Below are 20781 nucleotides of genomic sequence, written 5' to 3' on the forward strand. Positions count from 1 at the left end.
TGTCACTTATCAGATAGCTTGAAACCGGGATTGGCGAACGGTACAGGAAGACCTAGAGGCCCTGCACGAGCTCAAGTAAACCATGCTCAAGCCACGAGCCTTAAAAATGCTCTTGACTTCACTGCATCTACTTATGGATCTTCATGTAGGTGAGTGCCTTTACTTTGCGGCACGGGTGTAACTGGATGACTGGTGACTGAAGTAGCAATTTAATCTGTAGGGCTACGAACTGATAGTACGTGTGTTTGAAAATTTGCGGTGATGGTCATGTCGTGAACAGAGAACTGTTCGTTTCTTCTGCGACTACCCGTCCCGTAAGTAATGCTAGATTGTGAATAGCAACATGTGTTCATGGAAGTCTCAGCTCATGGTATCTCGTCTCGCAAAGTAATGAGCTGGTAAAGTCGACTTTAGTGTAGACAAATTGAAGTTGATTCTAAACCTGGAAGTTCATGAATAGGAATTATATTACATAAGCAGAGTGAATATGAACGTCTTATTAGTGACCCACCCGTTGTCCCCCAACGTCCCCCAAACTTTTGAAACATGAAAAAATAGAACGTTAGCACTGATTCATTACACTTGTGGATTATATCGGTCGTTGAATTAAGATACCATTCTAACAATGAAGCTTTCTACATCATACCGTGTCAGGTTCTTGCGACCTCCCAATTCCGACTGTACAAGGTACAAATTGCTTGCTGCTTAATTTCATTCCGTCGCTCTAGATCTTTCGGAACTCCAAGACATATTCTTCGGATATCCAATAAGGTCAAAGGAAACAGGGGCTAATGATATGAGCCCCTTCTATACATTTACGATGATGGCTGTCTGCGAGTACAATAGGTCTGAAACGGGCCGCTCATAGCCTGCCTTCCACGATATCTGACCAGGTCTGCATGGCTAACATATGGAAAACTGATTTGAAAGCTGTCGAGCCGACCGTGCCTCGTATAGCTCGAACCATGATGATGCCACTTGCTACTGCTCCCCTGAGTCGCTTAGTCGAGGTGCAGTGCCGATACCCATTGAAAGTCTTCAAGAGAATCAGCACTTGCATTTGCCAATTCAGTATTCTCTGGCAAAATTACCCATTTTTCTGCATATTGGATATCTTTCTGAAAATAAATCCCTACCGCTATTGCTGGAAATGTTAAACAGGGCGCTCTTCCTATATCCAATTATACGCCCTTGTTCTTGTGATGTCTGGTTATCTAACTTCATAGCCTCATATCTTCTTAAATTTGAATTCAACTAGCTTTGATTGGTGTCATAATTCCGAATGTCTTCAATCAATTGAAGATTAAGCTTACATAGCCATACCGTCGGGCCGTTTCCCCTGCGTCTTGCATCGTAGATGTTCTACTTGTCGTTTGGAACGATGCTCTATTGATCTTTTCTTAGATTTCCAAGAGAAACGTTTATCAGAGGTTGTGTATAAGATTCCTTATTTTTCTTCAATCTGTTTCCTCTGCGCAAGCATTCAAATTGAGATCTGCGAAGATTGTTACTTAGATCACTATAACTCGCCTTTGTCTCAGACTACAGACCATCTGGCTCACGTTCTTTTCATTTTTGTGATCAGCTTTATCATCAAGCATAAAATTTCTCATATTACTTCTTACAGCATGTCTTCAAGCTCGGCATCATATCATAGGCAGGCTCGGAAAGAATCCGGATCTAGGTGCGTGGTACCACAGATAACATCACTTATTTGGGACTATCTTACTGACTTTTATAAGCACTGAGAATGAATCGCTTCATCAATATGACCACCAAAACGCTGACCACAATCGATCTCGTAATTTCGCTGGCCCAAAAAAAGAAGAATCTCCCCAGTCCTGTACACAATCTACCGCGGGTCCTCATCCACAGTTCTCCCACTCCGATCATCGATCACAACAAGAAGAATCTTTCGTAAGCAATGCAGCTAGTTTTGGTGGCTCCAGCCATAATACTGGCTATATGTCAGAGAATAACTCGCATGAATTGGAAGCTCAAACCCATGAACCTAATTCTCAATATACTTATTGTCACTTGGATTACTTCTCACACGACCGCGCAATGGTTTCGCACTACGACAATCACCTTGCCATTGAGGAAGATCCGAACGAACAGTATAGCCCTCTCCAACTAGAATCTCAACTTGCGACAACAATCTCGACCACAGAGAATGGCATACAAGCAGCGAGCGATGAAATTCAAAAAGTGCAAAAATATTCACCAACTACCGAGATGTGGGCTCTGCATGAATCTCGAGATGAAAGAATACGTCTCGGCTTACCCGGTGGCCAAGAGTTTCGTCCAGACATTTTTGGATACGACGAAGAGCGTGTTACCGAGGCGCATTGAATTCTTTGCGCCATTCATGGGATTCCCTTCAAATTCAGGCTTTTGCCAAGCACGCACGTCAGCTCCACATACTCTTGAAAAACTCGAGTGCCAGAGCCTTATCGACGATCCAGGCCACATTTTTTGTATATTCAATCTCCTTTCTTGTTGTTTTCTTCTCTTTTGATTCCATCGTCTGAGATAACCGGATTTCCTTTGCACCTAACGATGTATATTATCTCTTCATTTCTCTTGTCACTTTGTATATAGATACATCAGCTAGTTAGTTTCATAACCATGTTACCAGCACATCAATTGATCTATTTCACCAACTCACTCTTCTTCATCTTCTAAATCCACCAAATTCTCATAGAATTTACATTGATACTCCCTCATATATGAGAAAAACTCACCAATAAAATTGAATGCGGCGCGTTGTTTATCACCCCACCGAATGTATTTTTCCCGCCGAGTACGAAGCGCAGCGTGAGATACTTTCTGTGATGACTTCACTTTAAGATTGCGGCCATCTCTTATGGTTATCCTAGTTTTTACTCTCCGTCATTTCTTTGATCCGTGCAAGTGACTTGTTTCTACCTCTCAATCTGCACACGTCATTCCAATCAAATCAACTCACTCCACACAGTTTCCTTCCACAAACCCACCCAATTCTCACAGAACACTCCCTGAACATCCAATTCTCAACACATCTCTGCATCTCCAAACCTAAAAAACAAAATATATTCCAAATCTCTCCCCAATAACAGCACTTTGTCTTCACACATTTTCTACCCCATCATAACAATCCATCACATCTCCAGATCCGATCTCTCTCCCATCTAATGTATCTCAGCATGACACCCACCATCCGCCAGCTCTTTAAACAAGCGATTAGCTCCCATTCGGGAAAAACAAATTTCTCCTGCGGGACTTCGGTAGTGTTCCTGATCAAATTTAACAAGATCGGATCTATGTTTTATCCCCTAACAACGGGTTATGGTCAGTTTCGCTTATAATAGCTTATCAGCCAATTATGACATTGTAATCTAAGAGAACTTGAGATGATCAATAGTATTTATTTTGGAAATAGAAAATTATAAGATTTAAGAAGATTTATATAATTTATTCTTAAAATACAATACATGAATCTATAATAAGCCTTTTGATTATCATCTGTCTAATAAACTCTAGTCTTCAATTTCAATTAAACAATTTTTATATTCGATATGATTTATAAATTTATTGATATTTTAGATTGTGTATAGGCCACATATACTAGCCATGATTTATGGTCTAGGGGATAGTAAATAGTTCTTTTTTTTGAGAACAATCACAAAAATAAATACATCAATAGCTTTACTAAGGAAGCTAACCGTCTCGATAAAGCTTATTTATATTAATCTAGTTCTATTAATATAATTAGCAATGAAATCCTTCAAAGATTATTCGCTCCCTTGATTACGCTTAAAGAGCCAACTATTGTATTTACTTGCGATGTGAAATTGATATTTTAGATTGAGATGAACAATCTAATGATTTGACATACCCATTGATGGTTAGGAAGAGGAAGTGATATGACACTAATTGACAGGCATAAGTCAACGTGGCAACTGGAGTCGATAATAACTTCATGAATCGAAAGAGACAGAATCAAAGATGTGACAGATACATGAAGTGGAATCATTACAGGAATTTCTCGCTGATTTTTTGAAGTACATGTAGTTCAGTTGTGATTGAAAAGTCATAATTTCATAAAACTATAAAAAGCCAGCATTATAAGCATACAGTCATTAAGCCTGACGCTCCGCTGGCCCGTAAAGCCCTCTCCACTTATAATCACAGCTATTCTATTCCCAGTCCAGCCAGACCAATTCCACCCTATAGCCTCCGTCCGTATCTAGTCAAAATCAGAATGTAAGGTCTAACCACTAAAGCCATCTTTCGCTTAGCAAAATTCGAGACTTCCCTCATCCCATCCCATTTCACACTCGATATCCTTCAACACTGCGCCAATGGGGGTCGCATATGTGACATCACCAAAGCCCGAAATAATCGATCCGCCATCATTACCACCCCAAATCATAGCCATGGGTATGAGTGCCGCAGTAGGCTTATCAGCATCTGTAGTGTCAATATCGATATCGTAGATTAGAGAACCGGAATCACCTCCACCAGATACTGCTTCTCCGTTCATCGCGCCGACAAACACACATTCCTCCGAACATCCATGGCCATTTTCATGGTGGATGCTTCTGATGCCATTCATCTCGCATGCCAGCCAACCCAATGTTCGACTTGGGGCTTTGAAGTAGAATTTATTTGTGCCAAGGGCCAAAGACGAGCTCGGATGCTTGATATTGAATCTTTCTGAATCTTGTAAAACCTGACACTTTGAGTTGGAAGCTTTGCATTCGTCAGTTGGCCACTGAGATTCGTTTTGTTTGCCTTGCACCAAACTAGAGATTTAAGTTTCTTCCACGAATCTTGATCGAGGTAACTACAATGAAAATTAGTATTGTTATGCAAAAAAGGATATTGAAAAGAAATGAGAGGCTTACTATGTTACTGATGCCAATGCAGAGATTTTTGATGATAGCCCAATCGAGATTTCCAGTATATCCAGGAGCTTTGCGCCATTCCTCTGGAGCAGCAGAAACGTAGCCAGCAATAGGACAGTAGTCTTCAGCCGCATTGTATCGAATGAGAGATGACTTTCGATGGATTTCCTGTGTCTCTATATGCAACATATACTCTTCATCAATATTCGCCGCATCTTCGAAGCGCACGTTTTTGTTTCCGAATGTGATGTTATCAAGAGCAAATTTCAATCTTCCCTTGGTTTCAACATGATCCTTCATGGCAGGTATAGAGACTTGCAACTTTTCCTCTCCATTCTGATGTTTGTATTCGGATCGAAAGTTTTTATACGGAAAGACAACGTGTCTGCAAGTGAGACTGTAGATATCATCATCATGTCTCAGGAAACCAGTCAAGGAACCAGCAGTATCGTGTTCTTCGCGTCCGATCGAGAGGCCAGGAAGTGGAGTGTATTCTCTATATATTTGTTCGAAATTGTGGATGAGATCAACACCGCGGTTGATTTGCGATGCAGAGCTTCTAAGTCTCGAACTATAAATTTGAGAAATGTCGATGCAGTATCTAGATATGTCAAGTCAGTTAAATATTCCAATGAACAAATTGGAGTGAGTATGAAGAAGTACATACTTCTCAGAAGTCTTTTTCTTTTGGGAGATAATCTTATCCATGCCTTCCAGAACCTTGATAGCATTGTTCCTAGTGTTTTCAATATCTCTATTTTTCTCGATGTCGCTGTTGTTCTCAATATCTCTGTTCTTCTCAACGTCTCCATTACTTCCAGCATCGAGGAAGTAATCTGGGGTTGAATGCATAGATGAATAACAATCGGATTATCGCTTCTAATATCTTTGAAGCCAAGTCGAAGAACATCCAAAGTCCATGTACAATCCGAGAGCTCGGAGACGAGAAAAATCTCTAAGCGAAGAGCGAATGTTAATTTCGAAGTCTTGAATATATTGCTGATCTTGTTGGCCTTGGACAGCGAACACATTTTTCTCTGGAGGATGGTAGAAATTTTGTGGACCGAGGACGTCATTTGGTGCTTGATTGGTAGCAATTACTTGTTGTCATCGAAGACCATAGTTGCACCGGTCTTGTGCTTTAATAAGCCAAGTATGAGACATGTTGTGATGTCGATTACTATTCTGTTGAATAGGAGTTGGGTTGTCTGAAAGGATTCTGTATGGAATACTAGAGAATGTCTTTCTGAAAGTATTGTTGATGTTTCTGTAATGGGGAGGAAACAAGCAGAGACTTTATGTGTTTGCCATATCCATACATTGTCGTAGCCATGAATGAAGTAGATTTAGCGTGCATCTTTCGTAGACATAGTCATAACCGAGGTGATTGAGATGTGGGATATGCCCAAAACTTGGTCAGGAGGTATGGGTGACTAAAGTTGTTCTCCGGCAGAAGAAAAACTCAAAGCACATCTTTTCAAAAAAATTCCGGAGGGCAAGTGCTGCAATACGACACAGGAATACAATATGCTGCTGTACTTGCGAGACATTGCCGAATCCGAGCCGTAACTCTTTCATTGCTTCAAGAGCACACAAGAATCGATCGATCATCCGGTTGATACGTCTGGCCGTACAGTAATAAGTAGGTCGTTGAAAGCAAGCCATGGATTGTTCATAATCAATACTCCAAATGGATACAAGGATACGCCGATAAGGAGGACGCTACGGTTAACACATCTAGTTAAATTATCTATCAGAGACGTCTCACGTTTTCGAATCCCTCCCAAACCGAGTAAAGAAAGAACAATTAAACCCCCTTTCCGTCAATTTCCTAAGCATGTAAATGACTTGCAACATATAAAAAGCTTCAACACCCACCCACCCAACCAACCAAATACAAATCCACGCTTCCACAATATCCAACATCCAGATTCTCCCCCTCAATCCCACTCTCAATCCAATCATCCCAGATTCCGACCCCCCCCCCCCTTCTTTCTCCCACCCACATACATACACCTCGCTTAGCCCTCCTCATTCTCTCACTAAAAAATTCTCACACCAACACCAATACCAATACCTATCCATCCATCCATAGACCCGAAGCAACCCCACCCCACTCCACCCCACTCCACCCAACCCAATTCACTTCCCCATCTCCATCTCCATCTATCAATCATCAACTATTAACTATCACCTATGTTGACTCCCAAATACTCTCTCCCTCTCCCTCTCCCTCTCTCTCTCTCTCTCTCTCTCTCTCTCTAATTCTTCAAAAAAAGAAACAAAACGAAACGAAACTATCTATCATTTTAGATATCCATATGTTATTCTAGCCATCTATCTCCTAAACCTAATATATATATATATATATAAGCGCTATCGTGCGTTTTCTGAAGTTTTTTCTATTTCTATGTTTCGGAGGAAATTTGGGCGGGGGAAGGGAGAAGAAAAGGAGGGGATAGATAGACGGGGGACTTTTTCTCTCTTTTCTCTCCTTTTCCTTTTCGCGATATGTGTTCTGAGATAGAATGTGGAGGGTCACTGATGAGGGGGGGGGGGGGATTTGGAGTGTGAGGGAAAGTGAGCGTACGAGGAGAAGAGAAGGGAAGTGAAGGGAATCATGAGATAAGTGGAAAAGTTCGGGTTAACATGGACTATTGATGATACATAAATACATACAAATATACCTGTAAGAAAATCGATAACCTAGCGACCTAATGTAATATGGAGCTTTCCCCAGAATTCAAAAGACAGCAGATACAAAGTAAACAAAGTTTTACCCTATTACCTTCCAACCCAAAAAAACCCAATCAAAAATCCACATCCCTCCCTCCCTCCTACAGCCCGGACCACCCCTTGACCAGCCGCCCTAATACCCACCCCCACCCCCCTGCGGATTCGCCAACTTCTCCAAAACCCTCTGCACCACCTCCTGCGCGCCCCGAACCCCCCTCTTCCCAATATCATCCGGAATGAGATTCTCCGCCAACAAACTCTTCGCGCGATCGCTATTCAAGAAATCCACCAACGTCTGCGTATTCTCCAATTGTTCCGTCCAGGCCCTCTGGAACTCATCCGCGAGTCTCGTGCCATTTTCGACCGCGGCCAAGCGATCATTCTCGAGATCGATCAAGCGCTGTTTGTAGAGATTTTCGAGCGTGGCCCGACGAGCTTCAAATTGGCGCGCATCTGCCGCGCGAGTATTCGCAAGTGTTTGTTCGCGGGATGTGAGTTCCTTGGATCGCGTTTCGAGATCTTCAGCGCGGGTATTGAGTTGTTTACGCAGGGCTTCGAAACTTTTGCGTTCTTTTGCGAGAGCTTCGCGTTCATTTTGGAGATCAATAGCTTGTTCGTGAAAGTCTGGGCCTTCGGTGAAGCGTTTCCATTTTTCCTTTGCGTTGTAGACGTGGGAGCGTTGGAGCTTGACTTCGTTAAGAAGATACGTGCGTTCTGTGTCTGCAACTTCGGCGGCTTCGCGGAGAGATACATTGTCCCGACGGAGTTGTCGGAGTTCCTCGAGATCATCGCGGGTTTTCTTTTCCCACACGGAGACACGTTCAGGCCAGACAGGTTTGACAACACTGACGACGGTGGGGCTGCGTTCCATTTCGCGAGTTACTTTGACACCGGGATGTTCGGCGTGGGCGGGGATGACGAAGATGGTTTTGAGGGAATCGTTGCGGAGTCGATAGTAGCGGGTTATGACATCGATGGCGGTGATACCACGGGAATATTCTTTTCCACCTTTGGTTTCCCAGAGACGTTCACCTTCGACGCCGAGACGAAGATGGTTTGCACGAATTTGTTCGTCGACTCGTTCTTTCTTTCCAAATTCATCATTGAGAAACTGCCAGATATCATCGCCAGAATTGACGAGTACGAAACGGTCTTGTGGGTAGACGAGCTCGCGGCCGCTACGTCCATCAGGTCCTACGCGGGAAAGTGCTTGATGGGGAACAACGGCTTCACCTTTCATTACGTCCATGGCATTTGCATGAAGACGTTCGAGGTTATGAAGACGTGCGACAAGTCGTTGGATGTAAAGTATCATTTGACCAAGGAGAGTTGTTTCTGCTAGAGGTCGATTGTTATCGTCATCTTCATGGGGAAGAACGCCCAGCAGACCTCCCTTGGCGCTATATTCATGGTCGATTAGTTCAAGTACTTCATTTGCGTGTTTGAGAAGCGCTTCATGGGTAGCATATGGAAGCGATGGACCGTCAACGGGAGTTGGATCCACTTCATGTAACGGACAGACGTCAATCTCGACAAAATGATCTGGTTGTCCTGGATTTACCATTGTTCCCGGTTCGACATATTGAGGTTCCAATGTATTGAGTAGAGTGGGAAGTGGTAAATTGTGATGGACGGTATTATTCTCGTATACATTATTCAAATTATTGAGAAAATCGAAAGTTTCATTTTCATTGAAACTTGGGGCTCCGTCAAACTTGGTAACAGCTTTTTGATTCTTACTATCGATAGTTCCTGCGTGTGTGGAAAGAGTAATTTGCTTGAGGAGAATAACCAATGCTTGAGCGTGTTGTTTCAATTCCAGAATTGTAGGTGCATGACCTTTGGTAGATAAATAATTGCAATTGACATGTTTAAAGAGGGGGATCAAGTCTGGTTGATTGAGTGTAAAGATGGAACGATATGCTTCTGAGAATTTCGTCCGTTGTACTGCTCCTCGAGCTAGACCACTTGATCCTTTAGGAGCAGGACCTATCGTGTCAGGAGCTCTCATTTCGCCAGAGCCTCCAGCTCTTCGTTGCAAAGCGGCAGCGCCTGCAGCTGCAGCTGGTGCGTCCCTCATTACTACATCGGCCATGATTATTGTAATGTTTTATTGTGTGGTAATTGGTCCGAGAAGATTTTAATCGTTGACTTGACTGTCACTAAATGTAGCTTCAAGATTATCGTAGCAAATAAACAAATCGCAAAATAAGAATAACATGGTGAAAGAGAAGATCAAGTACCAACAATGACGCTTTAGGAAATGTGTATGCCGTACGTTATGCAGCTTGAATTGAGATAATGAAATCTTAGGAATATATGTCATTGAACATCAAATCCATAGAAGCAGTTCTTTGATGATATGAACAATGGATGTTCTGCTTTCAAAGTAGGAGGGTCTGTTTGTTGGAGGGCATTTGAATGGAATCGTGTTTTCTTGGCATGAAGATTTCGTCTGGTGGAAGTAGAGATTCATATCACGTGAGCTCATGACAATCTTGGAAGTGAACATGTGATATGACCATAATATTAATTATCCATCCATGGTAAAGAATTGATTTATACTTGCAAATATCTGATTTTCATTTGGGTGTTCTCCTGGCATCTGTATCAAGTAATCGTGAAAGGCGTGCAACTGACCTAAGAGATACTGTGACGATAGTGTGGTGATAGTATCCAGTACATAGTAAGAAATTGAGCACTTGAACATTCTTATTTTTGTATAGACCTAGTATCTATATCCTCAAGAATTATCACCATTGGGAAATTCCCATCAATATGAAAACACAAGCTGTACTCACTCCATTCATATCAATAATTCAACCAAAACCAGCGGGGTGAAGTCATATAATTGGACGATTCAGCTGGACAGGCTTGAGACAGGCCATGATAACCATGTCTGGCTAGGTAGCTGCAGTGGGGTAAGTGATAATTCTGCAGGTACATATTGGTATTTACTCGAGTACATAAGATCTTATAATATTGTGACTCTGGTGAGACCGATGAGCGATGAATAAGAGCAAAAAATGAGAATTGGATTGAATGTAGCTGGATAAGAAAGGATCAAAACGAATGTGATTGATTCTCTGTATCGTGCTGTATCGTGTGGTCTTCAGAGTAGATATTATATTGATTGATACCTACACATTCAACACTCAAACCCATCGGTCCCGAACCTTCACCATTCATCCATCACATTAAGTACCGGCGGCGAAACCCAAAAGTCAAGATTTCCAGGGACCTGTATCGTGTCTCTTCACCGCGCATCCAGGATATTTAGATCGAATTGCAAATGAGGGTCCAACTGCAACGGGGTTCTCATGATCTAATCACAGTCAAACTCTTTTTAGTGTAGAATTTTGGTATTGATTGGTTCATTAGTCGGATTTCATGATTACTTAGTGCATCTACTATCCACTGGTGACAGGTGTTACGCAGACGATTCGGTCCTAAGTCCTTCACTAACTCGTCTGATAGTCGGAAAGTGTTAATTAAGCTTTGGGGTTTCCGAGAGGAGATCCGAGGGAGTGGTGGAAAGGTTAGGGATCTTGAACTTTACTTACTTCAAACGTGTGGTTTGGGGTACTAAGTAGGTAATTTAACTCCTTTAGAGGGAGAGGGAGAGTCGATAAAATGAATGGGGTTATTACTATATGATCTTTATTATACTTTCGAAATCTATATTAATGTGTTTTATCAGTGAGTAGGTTATATTAGTGAATAGACCATTTCGAAAACTATTTAAATCAAACTTTTTAAAATATTAATATTTAAATAATTAATTATTATTTTTTTAAATAAAAGATCTTAAAAAATAATTAAAATCTAGATTTTTGATTGATCCAATTTTTATAAGATAATTTTATTATTTTTTTTTTAAAAAAAGGAAATTGTTACAATTTTCGTTATAAAAAAACTATTTTTATAATAACAATTTTATAAATTCGAATTTCTTAAAACTAATTAGATTTTGAAATTTTTTATATATTCAAATATTATATATCAAATTTTCAGAAAATTATATTTATAAATAAGTAACTCATTTACTAATAAAACACATTATACTATACATATATAATTTCATGATACCTACCTACCTACCTAATTCTCTTAAGTACTCTTCAAATCATAAACGATTCACAATATCATACACAATTAAAACATCGATACCGTAGATCGCCGATATCTATCTATCTCTATCTCATACAATTCAACACGTTGTTACCCATCACAAATCACCAGTCACAAACCACAAATCACAACACATTACAACACAACACATCCCCCATCATGGCCGTGGCTGGAAAAGATCACTCACAATGTGGAAATCCAAACGGGAGTACCGTACCAAGGAGGTATGTACGGTGGACCTATACCTACTGCATGATGGCATCCCTAGTACAGCCATGTCTTCAGCTATACAAGGGTTATATCCACTCCCGTCACTTGTCTCCATTCATCCATCGGTTATCTATCTCTGAGAGCTACGATGCCATGTTTTAAATGAAAATGAGAGATGGGAAATGAATTACATTTTTCACGGGGGTCTAAGGTTTTTTTTTTTCCTTTTTGCTTTCTTTATTTTTGAAGGACTGTGTTGTGTAAATGTCGATGTTTTGATTTGTTGAATTGATGTGAATTGATTTGTTGATATATTGAAGAATGAAGTTAGTGAGGGAAGGGAGAAGAGAAGAAATGACCAAATGACCAAACACTCCTACCAGATACCTAAGTTCAGCTGACATGAATTGAACGATGGATTCAATAGACGCGGGCGCAGGGTAGGTAGAATTGGAGAAACGGATGATCTAGAGCAATTCCACGAAATGTACACTTTCATCTTACTGGTCCATGTGATAGAAAGCCACTCTTCTTACCTTACTAGCTACTATTACGCATTTGAAGCACAGAGCGATTGCCTATGAGATGAGATGAGATATTCGGATGTGACTTACGATGAGAATCATCAATCGATATATCATCGCTCATTCACTCATCTCACGAGTAACAATGGAATATCCTTTCATGCATTATCATTGGTGTAATTTCATCATTCATGTTGATTGTTGTGTTGGCTGGGAAGAATTATCTTATCCTTGATTTGGAAGAACATACCTACCTACATACCATTCTGATTTCATTCAACATTCTTCTCTCTTATTCTTTCAATTCATTCATTCTTCCATTCTTCCATTCTTCTTGACGGTAAAATCACAGCCATTGATTTTATTGCATATGCAACCTACCAACATATATCGTCATATTGAAGATCCTTGCCTCTCGATTATTTGGTTTGGCCTATCCCATCCTATTCCATCTCATCCTATTAATATTTCATCCCAATTGTATAAAAAAAAATATATATATTCTTGATTTGTCCCCAGTTCTCTATCTATCACTTCCAGAAATTAAAATCAAAGATCAAGGACCTCAGACAAGGGATCTTGGCCCAAGCTTGCAAAACAAAAAGGATCCTGGTCGTCCATCACTTTTGTCTCAGTCCTGGCCCTTTTTATTTCCTTCTTTCCCCCAGTCGCAACGTCGATTTGTTTCGCTCCTCTTTTCCCTTTCGAACTTCGACTTTCCTCTTTGTTATTTTTGCTCATCTGAGCAGAAATAATATTCATCAATTAGAAGCTGCAAAATCAAAATCTATTGCGACGTTCCACGATATCGTGAAGATATTACTTGATCATCATGGCCGATGATACGAGTAGTGGTGGATCCAGTTTATCGGGTTTGGTAGCGACTTTGGTACCGACCTTTATTGTTGCTGCCGTGTACTTTGTAATCTTCTTGATCTTGCGAAGATCGAATGTACGATGGTATGCTCCGAGAACGTATCTGGGTGCGTTGCGCGAGGAGTAAGTACAATCCATCACGAAGAATTCGATTCAGGATGCAGGTCAATACTAATATCCAAATAGAGAACGAACTAAACCACTTCCCTCAGGATGGTTCAATTGGATTGGTCCTTTTCGCAAAATTCCAGATATTTACGCCCTGCAACATCAAGGTCTCGACGCCTATTTGTTTCTCCGATTTTTGCGCATGACGGTGGTGATTATGTTCGTTGGTTGCTGTATCACATGGCCAGTTCTATTCCCAATTAATGCGACGGGAGGAGGTGGAGCAAAACAACTCGATATGCTCTCCATGGGTAATATTGATAGTTCTACATCCGCGGGGAGAAATCGATACTATGCTACTTGCTTTGTTGGATGGATTTTCTTTGGATTGTAAGTTCCACTTCTGTATTCACTTTTGCATACGCGCATAAGCTTTCCCCCAAATATCTCCTGATCTTTTTTGGGACGCACGTTGGTCTTGACCTTTAGAACTCTTACTCACACCAATCAATTAGTGTTCTCTTCCTTGTGACAAGAGAAACTATCTATTACGTCAACCTTCGACAAGCTTTCTTACTCAACTCAACTTTCGCAAACCGCATCTCTTCAAGAACCGTTCTCTTCATCTCTGTTCCTGCGCCATATCTCGAGGAAAGCAAACTTCGAAAAGTTTTTGGAAGTGCAGTACGTAATATCTGGATCGCTGCAGATTCCGAAAAAGTGGAGGAACTGGTTGAGAAGCGTGATGAAATTGCCAACAAACTTGAAAGTGCGGAGGTCAAACTAATCAAAACAGCAAATGGCGAAAGACTCAAGGCAATTAAGAATGGTGCAAGTCAAGAAGAACAACCTGTTATAGAAGATAATGGTGAATCGGGATCATTGGCCTCGAGATGGTTACCCCAAAAGAAGCGTCCCACACACAAGCTTGGCAAATTTGGCCTCTATGGAAAGAAGGTCGATACAATCAATTGGGCTCGAAGTGAATTGGAAACTCTCATCCCGGAAACTGAAGCCGCGCAAAGTACTTATTTGGCTGGAGAAACCAAAAGGGTTGGATCGGTATTCATCGAATTTGCTCACCAATCGGACGCTCAAATCGCATTCCAAACTCTTGCTCATCACCAGGCCCTTCAAATGTCTCCTCGATATATCGGTGTTCATCCTAGCGAAGTCATCTGGAAATCTTTAACCATCTCATGGTGGCAAAGAGTGGTTCGTAGATTTGCTGTGGTTGGATTTATCGCCGCTCTAATCGTTTTCTGGGCTATTCCAGTCGCGGCTGTTGGTCTTATTTCAAACGTCACATACCTCGAAAGTTTCAGCTGGCTTTCGTGGTTGAAAGCAGTTCCAAGTTGGATTATGGGTGTCATCTCTGGTCTCTTGCCTTCGGTCGCTCTCTCGATCCTCATGTCCCTTGTTCCTATTATCATGAGGCGTGAGTTATCTTTTATCACAATTGACCGGCCTATGCTAATCTGAAATAGTTTGCGCAAGACTCTCCGGTGAACCAACTACTGCACGTGTTGAACTCTTTACTCAAAACGCATACTTTGCCTTCCAAGTCATTCAAGTTTTCTTGGTTGTCACCATCGCATCATCGGCATCATCGGTTTTGTATCAGCTCATCAATAGTCCAACTGGAATTCTTTCCCTTCTTGCGAACAAATTGCCCAGTGCTTCCAACTTCTACATCTCTTACTTTATTGTTCAAGGTTTGACTGTGGCCGCTGGAGTCATTTCCCAAGTTGTGGGATTCTTCATTTTCAAGATTCTCTACAAGTTCTTGGCCAGCACTCCCAGGAAGATGTATCAAAAATGGACCAGCTTGAGTGCCATCTCATGGGGTAGCACTCTTCCAGTTTTCACTAACATCGCTGTCATTGGTATCACTTACTCATGTATCGCGCCACTTGTTATGGGTTTCGCTACCATCGGTATGAGTTTGTTTTACCTCGCTTACAGATACAATATTCTCTTCGTCACCGATACTCAAATCGATACCAAGGGTCTTATCTATCCACGTGCTCTTCAACAACTTCTCACCGGTGTCTACCTTTCGGAACTTTGTTTGATTGGTCTTTTCGCTATTGGTAAAGCATGGCCACAAATGATCCTCATGATCATATTCCTCATCTTCACCGCTTTATACCACATTTCTCTCAACGCAGCCATGGGCCCACTTCTGCACACCCTCCCAAAAACCCTCGAAGCCGAAGAAGAATCTATCCGTGGCGAGCTCGAAGCCGGTATGAGCGGCAGCCCCACCGTCTCCCACGAGAAGCATAACGAGAAAAATGGAGCCATCGACCTGACTCCTCACTCCAAATCCCAAGGCGGCATCTTTGCTAAATTCTTTAAACCTCATATTCATTGCGACTACGCTAGCATGCGCACGCTTGTTCCTCACGGTAATCTCGATCCCGAACATCTCTACGATGATGTGACTGCTCGAAACGCATACTTTCCTCCTGCCGTTGTCTCCGAGGCACCACTTTTATGGATCCCTAGAGATCAGGCTGGAATCAGTGCCCAGGAAGTGGCTCACACAAGTAAAGTTATCCCAATCACCGATGAGGGATGTACACTTGATGAGAAGAATAAGTTGGTTTGGGATGTTGAGGGGGCGAGACCACCACTTTGGCAACCAAAGATCTTCTATTAAGCTATGTATGGATAGATGGAAGGGAAGCAATGAAAATGTGGGAAATGTTCATAATAGATCTTTCAGGATCTAAACTTCATGAAATGAGATTGGTGCGATGAGTTGAGATGTTTTTTATACCCCGGGAAATCGAACGGAACGGAATGGAACGGAACGATCAATAAATAAATAGATGAATAAGGGCGGAGTTGGTAGTGCTTACCATACTCTTTAATGTTTTCTACTTTAATTTGGTGGAGGTTGGGATGGATGTGTGGATATGAGGATGAAAAGAAAGCAGATGTGTTTTTATGACATTTGGAATCTGGAATCTGGAATCTGGATATTTGAGTCTTTGAATTTTGAGATTGTGTAAGGGAGTATGAGGTAGATGGTTAGATACCCTAAGGTCTAAAGATGAAAAATAATTGTTTACAAATTTTTGAGTGTGATTTAATGGGATATGATGCGATGTGATGTGATTGATGGATCATTTTGACGATTTGTGGAATTTATATCGCATTACATACATGTTGTTTGTATATTTCTCCGTGTGATATTTACGTACATAGTATATACACTTACTTACTTATTGATAAATAGTCAACTGTTTGATAATATCTCGCTTGTTCGCTCGCTCGCTTGATTAATTGTTTGATTAATTGTTTGTTTGTTTGTTTGTTTGTTTGTTGAGAGAAAGAAGAAAGAAAGAAACAAAGAAAGAGAGGAGAGGAGAGGAGGGAAAGGGAAAGGGAAAGGGAAAGGGAAAGGGAAAGGGAAAGGGAAAGGGAAAGGGAAAGGGAAAGGGAAAGGGAAAGGGAAAGGGAAAGGGAAAGGGAAAGGGAAAGAGGAAAAGAGGAACAGAGGAAAAAATATTATATTATCTAAAAAGAAATCAGTCTAGTTGAGGTGAGAGCAGACAGAGGGGATAGAGGGGATAGATAGATATTTCGAGGCGAGCGAATTTGTTTATGTTTATCTTTTGGAGTGGCTAATATCGGTTTTGATATTGTTAGATTCCAAGGTTGTGTATTTTGTAGCTAATAAGTTTTTGATAGATAGGTAGGTAGGTAGGTAGGTAGGTAGTGGGAGATTGATGATGAATCTTTTTTGGGGGGGTGGAGTTTTCTTTATTTTTGGGGGGGGTTTTTTTTGAGATGGGTGAGATGGGTGAGATGGGTGAGATGGGTGAGATGAGTGAGATGGTTATATGTGGAAGGAGTATTGTATTATTATGTTATATAGATAGGTAGATATACAATGGATTACTAAGTTTGGGGAAATGGAATATATGTATGTACGTATATCTTGTAGAGAATTGTGTAACTTTTGATTTGTAGGGTTCTTTTGCTGGGTTTTGGGATATATTGGATAGGGATGAATGGATGGCTGAATAGAGATGGGGAAATAAATAGCAAATAATGAGGAGGATCAAAGTAAAGAGTAAGAGAAGTGAAAAGAGGAAATGGGAAAGAGAAAAAGAAGGGAATGAATTGGAAGTAGTAAAAGGGAAATAAAGAGGAAGAGGAAGAGGAGAAGGGGAATAAATGAGTTGTGAAAAGGATTTTGAGAGGATATATATAGAGAAGTGAGGAAATGGTAAATTTCAGAAGAAGCGAGAGGGAGGGGAATAAATAGGGAGAAGTGAAAAGAAACAAATGTATGAACATAGATGAATGACTTCAATTCAATAGCCACTATATTGAGCTTTAGGTGAATGCGAAAGAAACCAACTCTTTCAGTAGTGCCTATATAAGACCTACTATTTTCTATATATAGCTAGCTTTTTAGACAGAATGTGATATAGATATTTAGGATTTGTTAATATGTAGGTGCTACATCTTCTATATTCTTTTCAAACTAATAATAAAGTAGTAAATAGGAGGAATAGAAATAGTAAAAGGGAGAGGAGAAGTAAGAAGTGAGAGAAATAGGAAAGGAAATTATAAGAGAGAGGAAGAAGAATGAAATAAGTAGGAATTGAGAAGTGATAGGGAAAAAGGAAAGGAGAGGGAGGGAAAAGGGAAAAAGAATGAATAATGAATGTATAAATGATTTTTAGACAGTGTAGACAATAGTATTTCCCGTATTCCGTATATAGGTTAGTTTAGTAGTATATATCGAATTTTTTCGAAATACGTACGTATATAATACAGAATTCAATATTATTGAAAATATTCAATATTATTTAATTATTTAATACTATTAGCAATATACTGAAATACTGGAATCCAATATAAAATACATATTCCTATTTGTATTAACGTGGTTTATTAGTGAGTAATTTATATTAATAAATGAATCACTTATTTTATATACAAAATTCATTTATGTGTAACCATGCACTTTCTTTATTTATAGATATAATTTTCTGAAAATTTAATATAAAATATTTCAATATATAAGAATATTAAAAATCTTATTAGTTTTAAGAAATTTGAATTTATAAAACTGTTATTATAAAAATAGATTTTTTGTAACGAAAATCATAACAATTTCCTTTTCTTTTTAGAGTATAATAAAATTATTTTATAAAAATTAGATTAATAAAAAACCTAGATTTTAATTATTTTTTAAAATCTTTTATTTAAGAAAATAATAATCAATTATTAAAATATTAATATTTTAAAAAGCTTAATTTAAATGATTTTCAAAATGACTCGTTTATTGATATAATCTACTTACTAATAAACCACGTTAGATAACAAGTTTCTATTCCTTATTTCTAATCTAATTTGAATAGGAATATATATTCTATATTGGATTCTAGTATTTCAGTATATTATTAATATTCTTTAATATATAAATATATATAAGAATAGTATAACCTCCTTTCTATATATACTAGCTGTAATATTAATATACTAATATGCGCCATAGTCTCACTATAGTATACTATTGCCTATACTGATTTTAGAGGATATATTAGAGAAGTGAGGAAGTAGTAAATAGTGAATAGTGAGTAAGGAGTAATGAGAAGAGGAGAAGTAAAAAAAAAAAAAATTTAAAATGAGAATCAAAACAAGAATTAATAGAAATAGGAATAGGAATATAAGAAAAGAAAAAAAGAAAAGAGGAATAAACGAGTAGCGAGAAGAAGCGAGTAGTAAGAAAGGAGAAGCGAAAAGAGAGGAAATAGAGAAATAGATATATAAGCAGAAAGAAGAGAAAGTATATAGAGAGATGAAAATGAAAGAGAGTATACTTTTATAATAATAATAATTTGAGCTATAAATTTTTTATTTTTAAAGGTTTGATGGTGAGGAGGTGGGGGGGACTAGTCTTGAAGTAAAGTATTGAAATAAAGTATTGAAATCTTGAAATCTTGAAATTTTGAAATTTTGAAATCTTGGAATCTTGAAATCTTGACATCTTAATATCTTGAAATAAATAGACTGAGTTTTTATATATCCATTTAGTATGTATGTCTAGATATATAGATAAGTCAACTACCCCACTTTCCGACCACCCCCTCTTTTCGACCACCTCGAAAACCACACCGCTTTGAGTAATTATAAAATTTACACTTTGAATAACTCAACGATGCTTTAATCAATTGATTTGAAATTTTGATATTATCATAATTGTGATATGAAGAATAAATATACCGAAGAAGATATCGCAGAGGCTCTTAGAGCGATTACAAATGGAGCAAGCATACGAAGAGCTAGCTTGGATTATGGTGTTCCACGTACCACACTTCACGATCGAATATATGGTGGAGTTTCGCATCAAAAAGGCGCCCAAATACTTCAAAAGTTATCTCCAATTCAGGAGAATCGACTAGCAGAATGGATATTAGTACAGGAAGCTCTTGGTACTAGCCCTACACATCGTCAAATCAGAGAGATGGCAGAGCACCTCCTTATTGTACGAGGAGAGGATCCCTCACTTGGAAAGAAATGGATACATAGCTTTTTTCGAAGGCATCCTAATATTGGAACTAAGAAGCAACATCAAATCGATTCTGCACGAGTTTCAGGTGCTACATCTGATATTATTAAGAAGTGGTTCCGGAACCTCGCAATCCCTGAAATCAAGGCTATTAAGCCGGCCAACAGATGGAATATGGATGAAGCAGGTATAATGGAGGGTCAGGGTCTTAATGGACTAGTAGTAGGAAGCACTGATCGAAGATTTATTCAAAAAAAGCAACCTGGATCTCGAATTTGGACCTCTTTTATAGAATGCATTTCAGCCAATGGAAAAAGCATTACTCCCCTTGTAATATATAAGGGAAAATCAGTTCAACAACAATGGTTTCCAACCGATTTGACTCTATTTAAGGGTTGGAACTTTACCGCTACAGAAAATGGATGGACTACAGATGCTACAGCTTTAGAATGGCTGAAAAAGATCTATATCCCTCAAACTACCCCTATTCAGCCGGAAAATTCAAGACTCCTCATTTTGGACGGACACGGAAGCCATGAAACTACAGCATTTATGTTAGAATGCTTCAATAACAACATATATCTCTTATTTCTCCCACCACATACATCACACGTACTACAACCACTCGATTTATCTGTGTTCTCACCCCTAAAAAGTGCATATCGAATCGAACTTAATAAATTAAGTCTATTATCCGATTCCTCACCAATTGGAAAGCGCAATTTCCTTTCTTGCTATCAGAAGGCTAGAATAGAAGGTTTAACTATTC

At 39.5% G+C, this 20781-nt stretch overlaps 4 protein-coding genes across 4 annotated transcripts; 2 read left to right on the forward strand and 2 right to left on the reverse strand.

Annotated features, from left to right (window-relative positions):
• Positions 1-1628: 1628 nt before the first annotated feature.
• On the forward strand, positions 1629-2352 carry EAE97_004806 (uncharacterized protein; the record flags this gene model as incomplete). The annotated part of the gene is made up of 2 exons (XM_038875318.1): positions 1629-1684; positions 1743-2352. 2 exons carry the CDS (start codon positions 1629-1631, stop codon positions 2350-2352), a joined length of 666 nt encoding a protein of 221 aa, XP_038733675.1.
• A 1924-nt stretch (positions 2353-4276) lies between these two features.
• Positions 4277-5741, reverse strand: EAE97_004807 (uncharacterized protein; the record flags this gene model as incomplete). Its single annotated transcript, XM_038875319.1, has 4 exons — positions 4277-4756; positions 4811-4828; positions 4890-5490; positions 5557-5741. 4 exons carry the CDS (start codon positions 5739-5741, stop codon positions 4277-4279), a joined length of 1284 nt encoding a protein of 427 aa, XP_038733676.1.
• Positions 5742-7758: 2017 nt separating this feature from the next.
• EAE97_004808 (uncharacterized protein) lies at positions 7759-9720 on the reverse strand (the record flags this gene model as incomplete). The annotated part of the gene is made up of 1 exon (XM_038875320.1): positions 7759-9720. The coding sequence occupies one exon, from the start codon at positions 9718-9720 to the stop codon at positions 7759-7761; it is 1962 nt and encodes a 653-aa protein (XP_038733677.1).
• A 3602-nt stretch (positions 9721-13322) lies between these two features.
• EAE97_004809 (uncharacterized protein) lies at positions 13323-16139 on the forward strand (the record flags this gene model as incomplete). Its single annotated transcript, XM_038875321.1, has 4 exons — positions 13323-13489; positions 13553-13864; positions 13990-14912; positions 14962-16139. The coding sequence occupies 4 exons, from the start codon at positions 13323-13325 to the stop codon at positions 16137-16139; spliced, it is 2580 nt and encodes an 859-aa protein (XP_038733678.1).
• Positions 16140-20781: the final 4642 nt, after the last annotated feature.

Source organism: Botrytis byssoidea, assembly GCF_014898295.1.
Source record: "Botrytis byssoidea strain MUCL 94 chromosome Unknown BBYS_008, whole genome shotgun sequence".
NCBI lineage: Eukaryota > Fungi > Ascomycota > Leotiomycetes > Helotiales > Sclerotiniaceae > Botrytis > Botrytis byssoidea.